Raw genomic sequence first — 15245 nt, 5'->3', positions numbered from 1 at the left:
CAAGGTAATGTCATAAGAAATAATAAAAAATGTAAACAGCAGAAGTACAAAGTAAGGAGATCTACAGATAAAGGTACTATATTTTAAAGACTAAGTTGACCTAATTTGTACAATTGAATTCTCTGAAAGTGAATCAGGGAATCTTAAGGCAGAATTAATATTTCAGCTGTGGAAACTATTATGGCCCTTTTCTGAAGGCAATAATCTGATACAACTGGCTGTAATGCTCCCTTAATGCTGAAAACTACTGGGTGGGATTTAAAATGTATACATCTTTTAAATAAAATTAAAGCAATTCAATGCAGAATATTAAATCTGAAAGTATTAAACTTGGGACAACAGTCACCTTGTGGAAAGTGGAAAACGAATGGTTTATTAGTATGATGCATTTCTGGAGATATTACACCATGAAAATAGCTTGATATAATAATCAATGGCACAGAGGTGTTAAATGATCCAAAGTCATGGACAGAAATTCAATGGAGATTCAACGATCATAAGTCAGTTTCATGACCACAGAAACCAAGTGAAATCGAGAAACAGCATCAGGAAGTTGAAGTAGAGGTTTGCGTGCTGGAAAAAAGGAAATCAGAAATCAAATTAGTTGAGTTTAGAAATTTGTGTGGAAACCCGTTGTCATTCTAGTTGCTAAAATGTTATAAATGCTGAAACTAAACATCAACATGAGCGACCATTAGACTCTACTCAAACCTACTTATCTAATTTTCTTTATACTATATACTGTTTGAACTAACAGTCTTTAATAAAATTTATGCAAATTGTTTAGCTCTTTCACTGAATTTTGTCATGCACCTACTAATGATACTTTCTACTCAACAGTTTTGTGGTCCGGAATTGTTTTCTATTTTACTGAAAGGAACGGATGGACACGTCGTACCTCTGCCTATGACGCACTTTGTGGAGTGGAAGTGTAGGAAATGTGGTTGGTGATGAACTTGTTTACCTTTATTGTCCGTTTCACTCATGGGAACAACTTCAAAATTCAAACAGTTCAGAACTTTCTAACATTGTCTAATTGTTAACACAGCAAAGGAATTAAAACACATAATTTAAATACAGCGATAAAAAAAAAAGTTAAATATAAGCTGAATCTGCATTTCCCATGAGCCTTTGTGGTCCAGATATGTTGAGTTTTGAAAGTAGCCCCGCCACCTTGACAGAAACGTAACATGTTCTGTTTTCTCTGCTAATTATTATTATTATTCGGCGCGATGTGGAAAATTAACTAGGTTTTAGTAATGGGACCATTTTATACGAAACACAAAATGATAATTAATCAATACTAAAATGTTTATGTTCATATAAAATATGAACTGTGTAGAGACTGGAAGGCTTAACTTAACTTAAAGATAAAATTATCACTATGATCAATTATTATTGATTAATTGAATATCAAACAAGTATAATTCGGTCTCTTTTAAAGCTAAATTAAGACTGAAAGGGGTTGCAGCACTACAAATGAGTATCCCTTGAAAGTTGGTCCCTGTTTTTGCACTTTTTTATTTGCTCAACGTATACACTGTAAAAAATAGTTGGTTTCAACAGTCAAATTTTACATTTACTTGGTCTGACATTTTACTGAGTTTGACTGTATTTTGCAATGCATTATGGGTACAAAACATTACAGTAGTTCATAGCGTTTTTCCACAATTAATAAAATGTAATTTTATCAACTTGTGAAGGAGCAGTGAATATATGCTAAAGATGGTTTTAAGGTAAAAACTTGTTACTTTAGTAATTGTGTCCAACTATGTGTAAATTAATTTATTGGGATACTCATCAAGGAATTATTTAAATGTGCTACTTATTTTCATTTCTATTCTTACTCTGTTAATCAAATTAAATATCTTTTATCTTTAAGCTCATATACTTACTAACAGCGTGCTAGTGTGCTTAAGCAACAACGAGACTCTTCATATGGGGTGAGTGAGAAGAACATGTAGGGGCTGATAAATTGTGTCTGCTGGTAAAACAACATGTGGAATGTTAGACTTAAAGGAAATGTCTAAGTTAACCGGAGTCCAGATGAAATCCCCTGCTTGCCTGTGTAGTGTCTTCATCTTCCTGTTTTTTAGGGCACAAGCAGATGGGGGTCACAAGAAAGGCTGTAGATATCTGCATGTGGTCAACCTGTGACTGCAGCCAACCCAACTTCTGCAACTACAGCAATACTCAGCAAAACTGTGAGCTGGTTGCTAGACAACCGCAAATTAAAGAGTGGTGAAAGAGAGGAAGAAGATGATGCAGCAAAAGCAGCAGAAAAAGGGTCTTGTGGAGTGAGAGTCAGGTAGCGGAATTTAAAAAGAGGCATCTTTGGTTAGAGTGGAGAAACGGAAAGTTAGGTAAATGTTGGACATTTAAAGCTTGTAGAAACTATTTAAATGTACAGAGTTAACGTTATATTTGCACGTTATTATAGTTAAATAAAAATGAAGACAATTCATAGTCATCTTAAATGTCTGTTAAGTAGGACACCTTGTACACCATCAAATAAATAACTTAATGTGTGTTATGTGTAGATGTCTCATTATTCAAGCTATTCCAAGAGTGGAATGTTTGCCTCTATATTTTTTCATGAATTTATATTTATTGAAAATAGATTTGTCTTGTTCTGTCAGTGGCTGTTCAGTGGTTAATTAAAGTGCAGCTGCTAATCATTTCACATCAAACCTTATTTATAAAGCGTTTTTCTTGCCAAAGGCAACTCAAAGTGCTTTACATGATGAAAAAAATGTATGCATATTAAAGTAAAACAGGTCTTCACACACTATATAACATAGCAATTTAAAAACACACCCATCATGGTCTCTCTCATGAATACAAATACTGTTTAATATTTATCTGCAAATAAATGTATAATGAAAAAAAAATGTAAAACATTACCATTGTGGGGGTTAAGCCATCACAGATCACAGAAGTACTGGGGGGAACACAAGGGACATGATCCCCCACCCTTCAATAAAGTTGCCCCCCCACCACACCATGTGTAAACACAAAATATAAATATATACATAATTTATGTATATATTGTGTAAACACACATACATACACACACACACACACACACACTATATATATATATATATATATATATATATATATATATATATATATTTTTTTTTTTTTTTTTTTTTTTTAAACAAAAATATAGTAATGTTCAATGTGGTTTTACTGGGTCTGTTTGTTAGATATGTATGTAGACATGTCATGTAAGGAATAGTTGTTGGGCCTGCAAGTATAAATTAGTTTAAAAATTAATATTTTCTTTACTCATCTCAAGCCCTTTTAAAAAAAGATTTTCCTAATTTATTTGGCAAGGTATTTGTATAGCACATTTCATGTACAGGTACAAGACAATTCTAAGTGCTTTACATAAAAACATTAAAAGCATTACAAGTGATGCAATAAAGTATTAAAGAGTAGTAAAATGCAGCAACCAATAGAAAAAAAATCACAATAAAATCCTAAATTAAAATTATTAAGAGCAGATTAGGCTTAAAGTTACCATGGAGATTTCATGCATAGGCGCATAAGAAAAAAGTGTTTTTACATGGATTTAAAAGTGTTTACACTAGTGCAGGCATCACCAAAATGTGAACCTGTTGAACCACTGTCCTGCAGACTTTTCATGTTTACCTGCTGCAATACACTTGAGTCAAATTATTAAAGGGTCATTAAAGAAACAGGGAAATGTCTAAAACCTGCAGGACAGGTGGTGATCCTGCACTAAAGGCCAGCATTGGCCTTCCTCTCTACATTCAGGGGAAAAAAATGCTATGAACTGTAGTATTAGTTTTTAATTTTATCTGTGAGTCAAGATGGATTTGTGTTCACATTAAAAACTCTTGGATACATCATGCAACTTACATATTTATATTCTGAATAAATTTCCATGCTCTTCTACAGGTTTTCCAAATTTAATAAAGCGATGAAATTGTCCAGAGGAGAGGGGGAGAGCATTTGTCAGTTTAAGCTATAGATCAGAGCTGTTACTAAATGCTGGTAGATAAAGGGTGAGTATGGCTTTTAAATTCCTTGGATTTTATGATACAGTCATCTAAGCAGACAAGACAGCAGGCATCACCTGGCAATTACACATTACAGCTACAGGTGGTGTTTGCTGATGTACAATATATAAGCGGTGCCTACCATAATGTGTCATATATCAGTGCAAAGCTGTGCTTCTCAGCTTTCAGAATCTGTTGGAAGTACATGGATAAAAATGTTACTGTTTATTGTCCACCCCAAAAATGAAATGGGATTTTCACCACTGGACATGACAGAATCATAACTTTTTTTTACAGCATGTCATTAAAAATTACATTTATCAAAAATTAAATATTAAGTCAAGTGTATGAAGCTCGCAGCATACAGGTTAACAAATTGAAGGTATTTTTGGAATGATACTAGGTTAAGATGCTTACTGATATGGGTTGCATCTTGTCCTTTGCAAAAACACAATTACTTCTATCAGAAGGAAAGCTTGGACTGGGTTGTTAGCTTGCAATTGTCATGGCCCATGCTCATTACCGCTTCCTGCTGACCATATTTGTATTGCCAATCATCATCGCTGTTTGGAAGGCGCAGCTGGAGAACATCAAGTCATCATTCTCATCCCCATATAAACCTCACCCGGACCTCCAGTCATCGCTGGATTATACTACTCATCGTGGTAACCAGTCGCGCACATTATCCTGGTCTTATTGTGTTTGAGTTAACCTAACCTGTACCATCTCTCTCCAAAGAAACGTACCTGAACCTCATCCGTGCCACGAGGAAATCCTGTCTGCCCGCTCCAGCCCGCCGTCCAGCGAACCCTGCACATTTCACTGTTCACTCCGAATAAAGTATTCTTTAATCATTCTCCAAGCGCTCATCTCCTTGGATCCATACCACCAACCCTGACAGAATAATCCAGCCACCAAACATGGATCCTTTGGAGCAAGCCGCATCAGCCGCCAAGAAAGCCTAACCCGGAAGCGACCTACATCATGCTGTGTCCGCACACGGAAATCTCTTGGGTCAACACTCGCAGGTACTCCGGTCTCTAGGAGAAGGACAACTCGCCTTGCAGAAACAATTGGACGACATTTCCAGATCTTTGTCAGCCTTGTTTAATCAGCTTTCTCAGTCTTCAATCCCCACAGCATCTCAGCCTGTTCCCGTGCCGACTCCGCCCACTCCGGTGCGGGAAGTACACATTCCGGATCCCAGACCGTTTTCTGGCGAGTTGGGGACATGCAGAGGATTCCTTCTCCAATGTACTCTAATCTTCGACCAGAAACCACTCACATACTCTTCCGACCGCTCAAAGGTATCATATATCATTGGTCTGTTTACTTCCAGGGCACTTACATGGGCAGAAGCGTATCTAGAGACCACGCCCCTCCAAACTCTCTCCCTGCAGGCTTTTACAGCCGACTTATTAAAGGTGTTTGATGGTCCAGTTCGGGGCCGTGAGACGGCCAAGCGCCTCATGTCAATGCGTCAAGGAAGCCAGAGCGTGGCTGAATTCTCGGTGGAGTTCAGGACGCTGGCTGCCGACTCTGGGTAGAACTCTGCTGCATTAATGGATCATTTTTTACACTGTCTGACAGATACCTTGAAGGACGAACTGGGGACTCTGGACCTCTCGGCGACTCTGGATTCCCTGATAGACCTAGCCACCCGTCTGGATAATCGCCTCCGGGAAAGGTCCCGGGAACGCCGTAGTCCTCGCCCAGGTCTGACTCCACGGTGGTTTCCTTCTTCCTCACCTGAACCATCTCCGGACTTCCTCCCTGTCTCGGCCGCCAAACCCATGCAGGTGGGTCGCACACACCTGACCCCGACGGAGAGGCAGAGACGGCTACAAGCAGGAGCGTGCCTGTATTGTGGGAAAGAAGGGCATTTTCAAGCCGCCAGTCCCGTTTGGCCAAAAGACCAGGCCCGTCAGTTCAGGTCGGGTTTCTGACGGGCCAGACCCAGACAAAGACCCAGATCCCGGCAACACTGACCTTTTCAGATCAATCCCTCACCGTACAGGCCTTAATCGACTCAGGAGCAGAGGACAGTTTTCTGGACATCCGCCTGGCTGAGGAAGCCCAGATCCCTCAGGTACCGCTAGTACAACCCATAACAGCCAAGGCCTTGGATGGTCGCACCCTCGCCCAGGTAACGCACACCACTGCACCCATAAAATTAAAACTCTCTGAAAACCACACTGAAGTAATCGAGTTCAAGTTGATTTTAGCCCCCGAATCCCCGCTGGTGCTCGGTCATCCCTGGTTGTCTCTCCACAACCCTCACATCAACTGGACCTCCCGAACCATCATGGATTGGAGTGAGGAATGTCACCAGTCCTGCCTTCGATCAGCCGTACTCCCAGCCGACATAAACTCCAGCAGAGCAGAAGCCCCTGATCTGACCTCAGTCCCGACCGATTACCATGACCTGGCCGAGGTATTCAGTAAACTCAAAGCGTCCTCTCTGCCTTCCCACAGATCCTATGACTGCGCCATAGAGCTCCTGCCCGGTTCCCCACTTGGGCCTAACCAACGCCCCGGCGGTATTCCAAGCCCTAGTCAATGACGTGCTCCGGGACTTCCTCAACCGTTTTGTTTTCGTCTATCTCGACGACATTCTGATCTACTCACAGACCCAGTCCGAACACAAGAAGCACGTCCGTTTGATTCTCCAGAGACTCCTCGAAAATAAACTGTATGTGAAGGCGGAGAAGTGTCAGTTCCACTCAGACACCGTCGGCTTCTTGGGCTACGTCTTCGCGAGCGGGCAGATGAAGGCAGACCAGGCAAAGGTTCAGGCTGTATTGGACTGGCCCACACCGGACTCTGTTAAATCTCTGCAGAGCTGCTTGGGTTTTGCAAATTTCTACCGCCGCTTCATTAAAAACTTCAGCCTGGTGGCAGCCCCCCTTACGAAACTGACTTCTCCCAAGACTCCGTTCCATTGGTCAGACAGTGCGGCGTCCGCTTTTCAGAACCTTAAGGCGCGTTTCGCCTCGGCTCCGGTCCTCACTCAGCCAGACCCTTCCCGACAGTTCGTGGTCGAGGTGGACACCTCTGATTCCGGGGTGGGGGCGGTACTATCCCAGCGCTCGGAACAGATGGGCGAATTACACCCATGTGCCTTCTTTTCCCGGCGCCTCACCCCAGTCGAACGCAACTACGACGTGGGGGAACGCGAGCTGCTGGCCGTTAAGTTTGCGCTGGAGGAGTGGCGCCACTGGCTGGAGGGAGCAGCTCAACCCTTCATCGTGTGGACGGATCACCGCAACCTTGAGTACATCCAGTCGGCCAAGCGGCTGAATTCCCGTCAGGCCAGGTGGGCTTTATTCTTCGGCCGATTTAACTTCTCTTTGACCTACAGGCCTGGGTCCAAGAACGTCAAACCCGATGCCCTGTCACGCCAGTTCAGCTCCGGTGGCCGGTCCTCAGATCCAGACACCATCCTGCCTGCGTCCTGTGTTGTGGCTGCCGTAACATGGGAGGTGGAACAAAACGTCCGGGAAGCCCAGCGAGCGCATCCAGACCCAGGTACCGGTCCGCCTAACAGACTCTTTGTTCCTGACCAAGTCCGCTCTCAGGTTCTTGAATGGGGACATTCATCCCGGGTTGCCTGCCACTCTGGCCGCGCACGCACAGCGGTCCTCATCAGGCCGCGGTTCTGGTGGCCAACCCTGGAAAAAGACGTCCGGGAGTTTGTGGCCGCTTGTCCTGTCTGTGCCCTGGGAAAGACGTCCTCCCAGGCTCCCGCTGGTCTACTCCGGCCTCTCCCCATTCCCGGACGACCCTGGTCCCACATAGCATTGGATTTCGTTACCGGCCTCCCTCCGTCCGGAGGTAACACTACCATCTTGACCATCATTGACCGCTTTTCCAAAGCAGCTCATTTCGTGGCGCTCCCCAAATTGCCCACTGCTTTGGAAACCGTGGACATCATGTCTGTTCATGTCTTCCGTCTCCATGGCATCCCTGTGGACATCGTTTCTGACCGAGGGCCCCAGTTCGTGTCACGGGTCTGGAAGGCGTTCTGCTTCGAGCTTGGGGCAACCGTCAGCCTGAGTTCGGGGTTCCACCCTCAGACCAACGGTCAAGCAGAACGCCTTAACCAAGAGTTGGAGTCCGCCCTGCGCTGCGTGGCTGCCGACAACCCCTCGGCCTGGAGCAGCCACCTGTGCTGGGTGGAGTACGCCCACATTTCACATGTCTCCTCCGCCACAGGTCTCTCCCCCTTCGAGGCCTCCCTGGGGTATCAACCGCCTCTCTTCCCGGACCAGGAGGCTGAGCTCGCTGTTCCCTCCGTCCAACATCACCTGGGTCTATGTCGCCGGCTGTGGCGGGCCACCAAGGCAGCCCTGGTGCGGACCTCGGTCAGGAACCGCCGGGGTGCGGATAGGCGCAGGGTCCCCGCGCCTCCGTACCGTGTTGGGCAGCAGGTCTGGCTGTCCTCCAGGTACGTGCCCCTGCACACGGACTCACGCAAGCTGTCTCCCCGGTTCCTAGGCCCTTTTGAAGTCCTGGAGGTTCGGAGCCCGGCAGTCGTGAAGCTGTGGCTGCCACGCTCCATGAGCCTCCACCCTGTTTTCCATGTCTCCCAGCTCAAGCCGGTCTCCGTCAGTCCACACACCTGTCCATATTGTATGTTTCTTGCCTAATAGCAGCTGGGATAGGCTCCAGGCTTTCTGCTGTCCTACAGTGGAATGTGCTGATATAGCCAATGGATGAATGGACAGATAAATACACACTTTTATTAAGTATGTGATTTGTTCAAGCCAGTGTCTTACCATTAAATATAACAGAAAGTCCTTTGAGGAAAAATGTTCTGAAGGTTTTAAGATGAACTCCCTTATCTTTTGGAGGACATGAAATATTTAAATAAACTGTGAAATCTAATTGGTTAATGTTAAAAGTCTGTGGACTAACAGGGACTACGTTACCCAGAATTCCCCTGTCCTATTGTAGTTCAGCTCAATTATAGCGAATTAAGTTTAGTTTTACTGTCCGACAGTCTTTACAGTATACGTGCAACATTAACCGAGTACAGATCGCCATTCGGGCCCACCCTAAGTTACTCCTGTGTGTTTTTGAGTTCTGTGTGCGTTCCTACTCATGTGAGTACAGGTTTACAGGAGAAAAAAATGTATTTATTCTTTAGTCCTAATGATTTGCATAGCCACTCGTTCTTGCTACAATCTGCGGCTGCACTACATGTGCACTTATAAATCATTATTTAATGTGGTGTCAAGCATTGCCGTATGTTTGTAAAGGTATTTCAACTGTTACCTTTATTCGTTTGGTGTATTTAACCTGTGGGGGTTTTCCACGGCATTTCATTTGTGGCGTTAGAGCTCCCTCTAGGGTATTCAGTGTTACTGCAGGTCAAATCCTTTGTATTGATGTGGTACTGCTTTTTATTGAGGTGCCTACTTGTTTCTCTGTTCCAGATAACCACACGCACACCCACACACACACACCCCCACCTACTGAATCTTCTGCATTAAATGCAACTGAACCATTCTACTGGAGTCCGTCTATCCTTCTGACCGAGGAAGAGTCAGCTGACGCACGATCCACAAATCAGCCAATATATATATAATAAATAACAGTTAACTTTACTGAAAACATGTTTAGCTTTAAAATTAAAATTAGAATGGAAATTGTGTGATCTGCATTTTCTTATTCTAGTACACAAAGAATGATTTCTAGTCTGCACAAAGAACAGTATCACTTATATGCATTTGTTGTTTACTTTGGGACAACCATTTAATTTATGAAGGACATTCTAAGTAGAAATAATTACACATAAATTATGTCAAAACCAAACTTTTTGATAACTTATTTATTGTTCCAAATTTAACAACTTGCGTGGGGATTTGGCAAAACACCTCCTATGCAAATATAAATCCAGTCTTTTTATTCCAAAAGAAGTCCACAAGACACACACACACACACTTCTTGATCCTAAAGTTCTGTGTCTCAGTAAATCCAGGCACTCTTGAGTGCTATTACAGATGCATATTACAATTTCTCGTGAACAGTAGTTTCTAATGTTGTGGAGTAAATTGTGGTCAATAGCTTTCCCTTTAGGTGGTCTAAAAATTTCCAAGCATTTCTATCCCATCCACAAGGTTTACAGTTTTAGAATATGTAGTGTTTATTCTGATACTCTATATGGCAAACCCATTACTTATCACATTTTTATAATAGAAAAAATTGTCATCTCTAATATGTTGCTAAGAGACCTTCATCTATGATGAAGCCATTTCCTGATCGACAAGGAAGTTATTTGTCTGTCTGCTCGGTTGCTTACAGGGAGGAAATGATAGGTTAACTGGCACTGGCAGTTATTCCTAAACCTAACTGCTCTGGCATCATTTTTAAGACTTAGTACAAAATTTTATTACTTGTTTTTAAAGCCTTAAACGGTATGGCTCCCTATCACTTATAACTTTCAACATTTGATCTGTTTTCTATGTTCAATTGTGAATAAATTAGTCATTATTAAGATTTCCTAAATTATTACACACAGCACCCCCCACCTTTTGGGAACAGTAACCAGCTTAAAAATATAAGTAGTTTCAAATTTAAGGACATCACATCATCTTAAATGCACATTGCACATCTATAACACGGTACAGTAGCTCAATATCCCAGACTCATCATACGCTGTCTCTGTGTCCTGGATGGGGGTCACCTGCTGCAGAAACTGGTCCCAGTCTGGCTTGCAAAGTGGTAGCTCTATCTGGAAGTGATTCCAGAACCTGGAATAAAAAACACCTCAGAACATGTACAAAACACAAAATTGAAAACAATGGATATTTTGTTCCATAAATGAATTGTGTGTGCATGTACTTGTGGTGGTAAATGTCCGGGTCTCGGCTGATGCGGTTCTGAAAGCCGATGTACAGATCATCCCAGAGGCGGCCATGCAGCACCACGGACCTCATCACCCCAACCCTGTTCTTAATCTTAAAAGAGGAGATAAAAACATTGGTTCTCTATTTGTTTTCATGATTTACTCAAACTGATGACCAGTTATGCACCCAGGAAATCTTAATAGGGATCTATTGTTTTTTTTTTTTTTTTCCATTTTATTTTATTTTATATCTAATGTACACCTTGTGATGGCCGCCTAGGCAGCCACCTTTTTCTTAATTTCAGTTAATTCAATACACATTATATTTGTAATATTTACCATTTTTTTATATTTCACATTTTTCTTAGCAGGTTTGGTGGGGTGGTTAATTAATTGGTGCACACTTTTAGTTGACTCATTCTTGTCACCTATTTATTTTGGTTTACTTTCAGTTAATATGCATTTTCTCTTGAGTTACTAGTTCCTGGGGAAGTTACTCTGTGGGAGGCCCAAGCCTGCTAAGAGAGTCCCAGCTGAGGTGGATCTCCTTTGAGAGGCTGCAGCCTAATTGGACTCATCCATCTCACAACAAGATAGTGGGAGAGGGGTTTAGATTTTCTATTGTTTTGTATTACTTTGTTTATTCTTTATGTAGAATTATTATATAGATTTCTGTTTCAAAATAAGTTCAGAGTCTACATTGTTGAAGTTCTGTTGTGAATTAGTTAAGTTTATGAAGTTAGTTGAAGAAAGTTATGTTTCCCTCTTGTGTCAAAATGGTCTGATCAGCCAGAGTATATAGTTTCCTTTGTGTGTCAGTTTGTTAGGTCAATTCGTTTTCAGTTGATGTTCTGTTTATTTGACCTCTTTTATGGGCCCAGAACTTTTACTTTGGAATTTGTATTTTTTTTTTTGTTAAATGTCAAATGACTTTTTCTTAAAATAAAACCTCCTGTGCTCTCTTCATCCTTGGCCTCAATCCCTCACACTCCTAAATGAAATATACTTCTGATTTAATTTTATTTCACATTTTTAATTAAATTTTCTAGGAGTCAAACAATTTTGCAATTATTTACTATTTTACTCACTCCTATATGATTCATGAGATTGATTAGGCTATAGAAGTATTTTTTCCATTCCCCCTTTATCATTTGATTGTCATGGCCACCCCTTGGCTCCGCCCCTGTTCATGATTTCCATGTGCTATGTTCACATTGCTAGTTGTGACACCAGCAGTATATTTGTAGTTACGTCTGTTCAGCAGCCAGGACTGAAGTTATTCTCATATCTGATGTTAGTGAAATTAGCATTATTACTAATTATCTCACGGTTATTTACAAAGTTATATATATAAAAGCATTGTATGGACAAAGCTTTAAAAGCAGATTGGTTGAGTAATGTTCCTTCCTGGAGGTTCTTTCATCTCAACAGAGGATATTTGGAGATCTGCTGGGTAGTTTACATCTCTTGATTGCACAGAACCTTTTAATAAATCATTGGTTAATGAAGTGAAAATAATACAGTTGACTCACCTCTAGATAGGAGTGTTCTCTGTCAGGCCTACTGGATGGGAATGACAGGTCCAAAAAGTCCACCAGATAGTCGTAACCATCAGTGAGGGGTTCAAAGTCGTCATCAGTTTCAATCACCTAAATGAATAAATTGGCAATGAAAGACATTTACAATCAATAAAAGCGAGATATCCAAGAGAAAAGATAAGGACTTTGTAGTTATATTAGCCATAGCTAGAGGAAATCAGAGCACAGTTGTCAGCTAATACCCAACCCCCATTGTAAGGGATTAACTCTGCAACAGGGGCTGAAGTACGACCAGCTGAAGGAGCTGTAATTCTGCTCATGGTTTAAAATCTGTGATTCAGTTTTTTTTTAAAAACATAAACTTCTTTCTTCCATTCAAATTTTGGAAGACTGATGCATCAATCCAAGAAGTTGATGCATATAGACCAAACATTTAAATTTATTACCTGAACTGGCACTTAACATAATTATAAGAACATTACTTAATTGTCTCTCAACATCTGATATTTGAGTGCATTTTTTTTATCTTTAACTGTTCATATAAGAAGAGCAGGGGGATCAGCAATGGTCCCATGAGATGCAGATATTAACTTCAGGTCAGTGGAAACTGTTAATATTCCAGGTTTGTTCTTATACCACAGTATAATGTTCTCTTTAACTGGAGTATTTTAATGCAGATAAATTAATTTAATTTATGTTTTCAATTTGAACACAGAGTGAAGATAGACAGGAACAGTTAGATGAAGGTTAAGAAAATATGACAAAGTAACAGTAAGGTCACATGATGTCAAAACTTGAGCTGGTTAGATCCAACATATCTTTTAAAATGCTCCCACCTCAAATAATTACTCTTTTTTATAGTAAAGGGATCAGTTGTTCTTCAGCAGGTAAATTCCACACATTCCACATCTCCACCTCTATTTAAAGTTTTGTTCACTGAGATAAAATTAAATGATAATTATTATTATTTATTAGATCATATTCTTCTAGTCTAAGTCATGATTAATTACATTACTAAAATGACCCTTTCAGTCTTACAGAGCAAAAGAAACCTTGTTTGGGAATTTTATTTCTACAAAGAAGAAATAACAATAAACGAAGTATAAAATTAACAAGTGGTGGTTTGATATTTTCTAGTTCTTTGTAGATCATGTCATTGATTTAGATTGTAGGTATTTTGGTGGATTTATTAGACTTTACAGACAACATGCGTGTTGAGAAAGCAAACATTGATTTAAACCATTTTACATAGTCAGAGAAACAAGTGGGGTTGGGGTTTAGTGCCACATATCCATTATGCCACAATGAAACTTTAAAAAAGAAAAGAAAAAAAGAGAAATAATCAAGCATGCACCACCAAAGCTCAGACATTATGCTGAAGCACTCAGGAAAGTTTATTCCAAGGAAGAGCCAAAAGCTTCTGCGACAGATGCTGAAGAAAACCAGTGGCAACTTTTTTTATGAAGTATATTTACCCGCACAACAAGGTTGTAATTTTGAAAGCCTGCCCAAGTGTAATAAAACTGGATCCAACTATGATATTTAAATATCTCACAGCCGATGGCGCTGTTCAGTTCATCCACATACAACTCAAACTCCCAGCTGTCCTTGTAGATTTTTGTATTGGCTGGGGGGTTAGTGATGGCCTCGCTGTGATCGGACATAGAAAAAGGAAAAAAGTATATGTTGAACTTACATGGTTAATGGCTAATTATATTTGTACAGGTCAAATACATTTCTTTTTTATTTTCTGGATGTTTCAAGTCAGTTTAGCTGGTTTAAATAATATTTTAGCTCCTTTTACACTGTCTGTACAAATTGTTGTTCTTCATGGTTTGTATTCCACTGTGAAATAGCATAATGAAATTCTAAGTCTCAGCTTAACTCAGTAGAAAAGAAAAACATCTATGCCTGTCATAATTTGAATGTCAGAAAATGTCAAAGTTAAATGAAATGGAATTTTCACATACTGGATTATCCATGTTTAATTTAATATACACATGGTGCCCCCTAGTGTTTAACTTGAGGAAAAGCACTTTCATTCACAGGTTGAAAACTACACTGCAGCAACTGGAAATGAGATTTTTGACAAGTCTTCTCATGTTTTTTATTTTTAATTTTTTTGTTTTAATTTTTTTTTATAGAATCAACGTGAACTTTTAGTGAGTGAACAAGTACAAGGCGGGAAACTTATAAGCTGGTTTACTCCCAGTATTTCCTAGAGGTGGTAGCTATGAAAAGAAAAAAATCACTTTAATATGTGATGAAAATGTAAGAAGCTCTTCAATCATTACGACATGTTCAAGTATTTGGTTTAACAAGCCACAAAGTCCCCGTAAAAAGGTAAACTGGAAGGGTGGATGGCACCCAGGGCTCGGCCCACTGCTTTCACTTTTATCCATTTCTTGGTTGGTTTAATGCTATGACATTACAAGGTTACGAGTAGAAAAACAATTATAATCGTAAAGGCCAAATTACAGTTTTTATACAACATCCTTTTCACCTCTATGGATACCATTTGGCTGGTTGCCATGGTTACACTTACACACAGCATTTTACAATGACAATGTTAGTTCCTGGTTGGCTGAGATCAGAAATACAAACTTACTGGCTAGGGTTTAAAATGCCTTAGTTAAGCCTAAAAAAAGGCCACATACTTTGTGCTGTTATACATTTTTTAGCCTCTTTAGGTTGACTCATTGATCAGTTTGACTGTGCTTTGTTAGCCACTTAGCTTCTTTTTGTATCTAGCTTCCTGATGATCTCTCTCCAAATCCACTACAAAAGTTAGAATTCCTGTACTCCAGACCTATTTTAGAGTGGAAAGCC

General features: G+C 40.6%; 1 protein-coding gene across 1 annotated transcript in view; it reads right to left on the bottom strand.

The window, feature by feature from the left end:
* Window positions 1–10123: 10123 nt before the first annotated feature.
* The window catches only part of LOC121634438 (cytidine monophosphate-N-acetylneuraminic acid hydroxylase-like), a 28003-nt gene continuing 22881 nt past the window's right edge, over window positions 10124–15245 (bottom strand). Inside the window, exons 12-15 of the mRNA XM_041977065.1 lie at window positions 13892–14066; window positions 12411–12527; window positions 10875–10990; window positions 10124–10783 (exon numbers count right to left, since the gene is read on the bottom strand). Of these exons, the coding sequence (XP_041832999.1) occupies window positions 10645–10783; window positions 10875–10990; window positions 12411–12527; window positions 13892–14066 (547 nt within the window). The 3' untranslated portion in view covers window positions 10124–10644. The remainder of the gene's footprint in view (window positions 10784–10874; window positions 10991–12410; window positions 12528–13891; window positions 14067–15245) is intronic.

Source organism: Melanotaenia boesemani, chromosome 23 (assembly GCF_017639745.1).
Source record: "Melanotaenia boesemani isolate fMelBoe1 chromosome 23, fMelBoe1.pri, whole genome shotgun sequence".
NCBI classification, from domain to species: domain Eukaryota; kingdom Metazoa; phylum Chordata; class Actinopteri; order Atheriniformes; family Melanotaeniidae; genus Melanotaenia; species Melanotaenia boesemani.
Note: the sequence above shows the minus strand (reverse complement) of the source record. Positions and strands in the feature narration are given on the sequence as shown.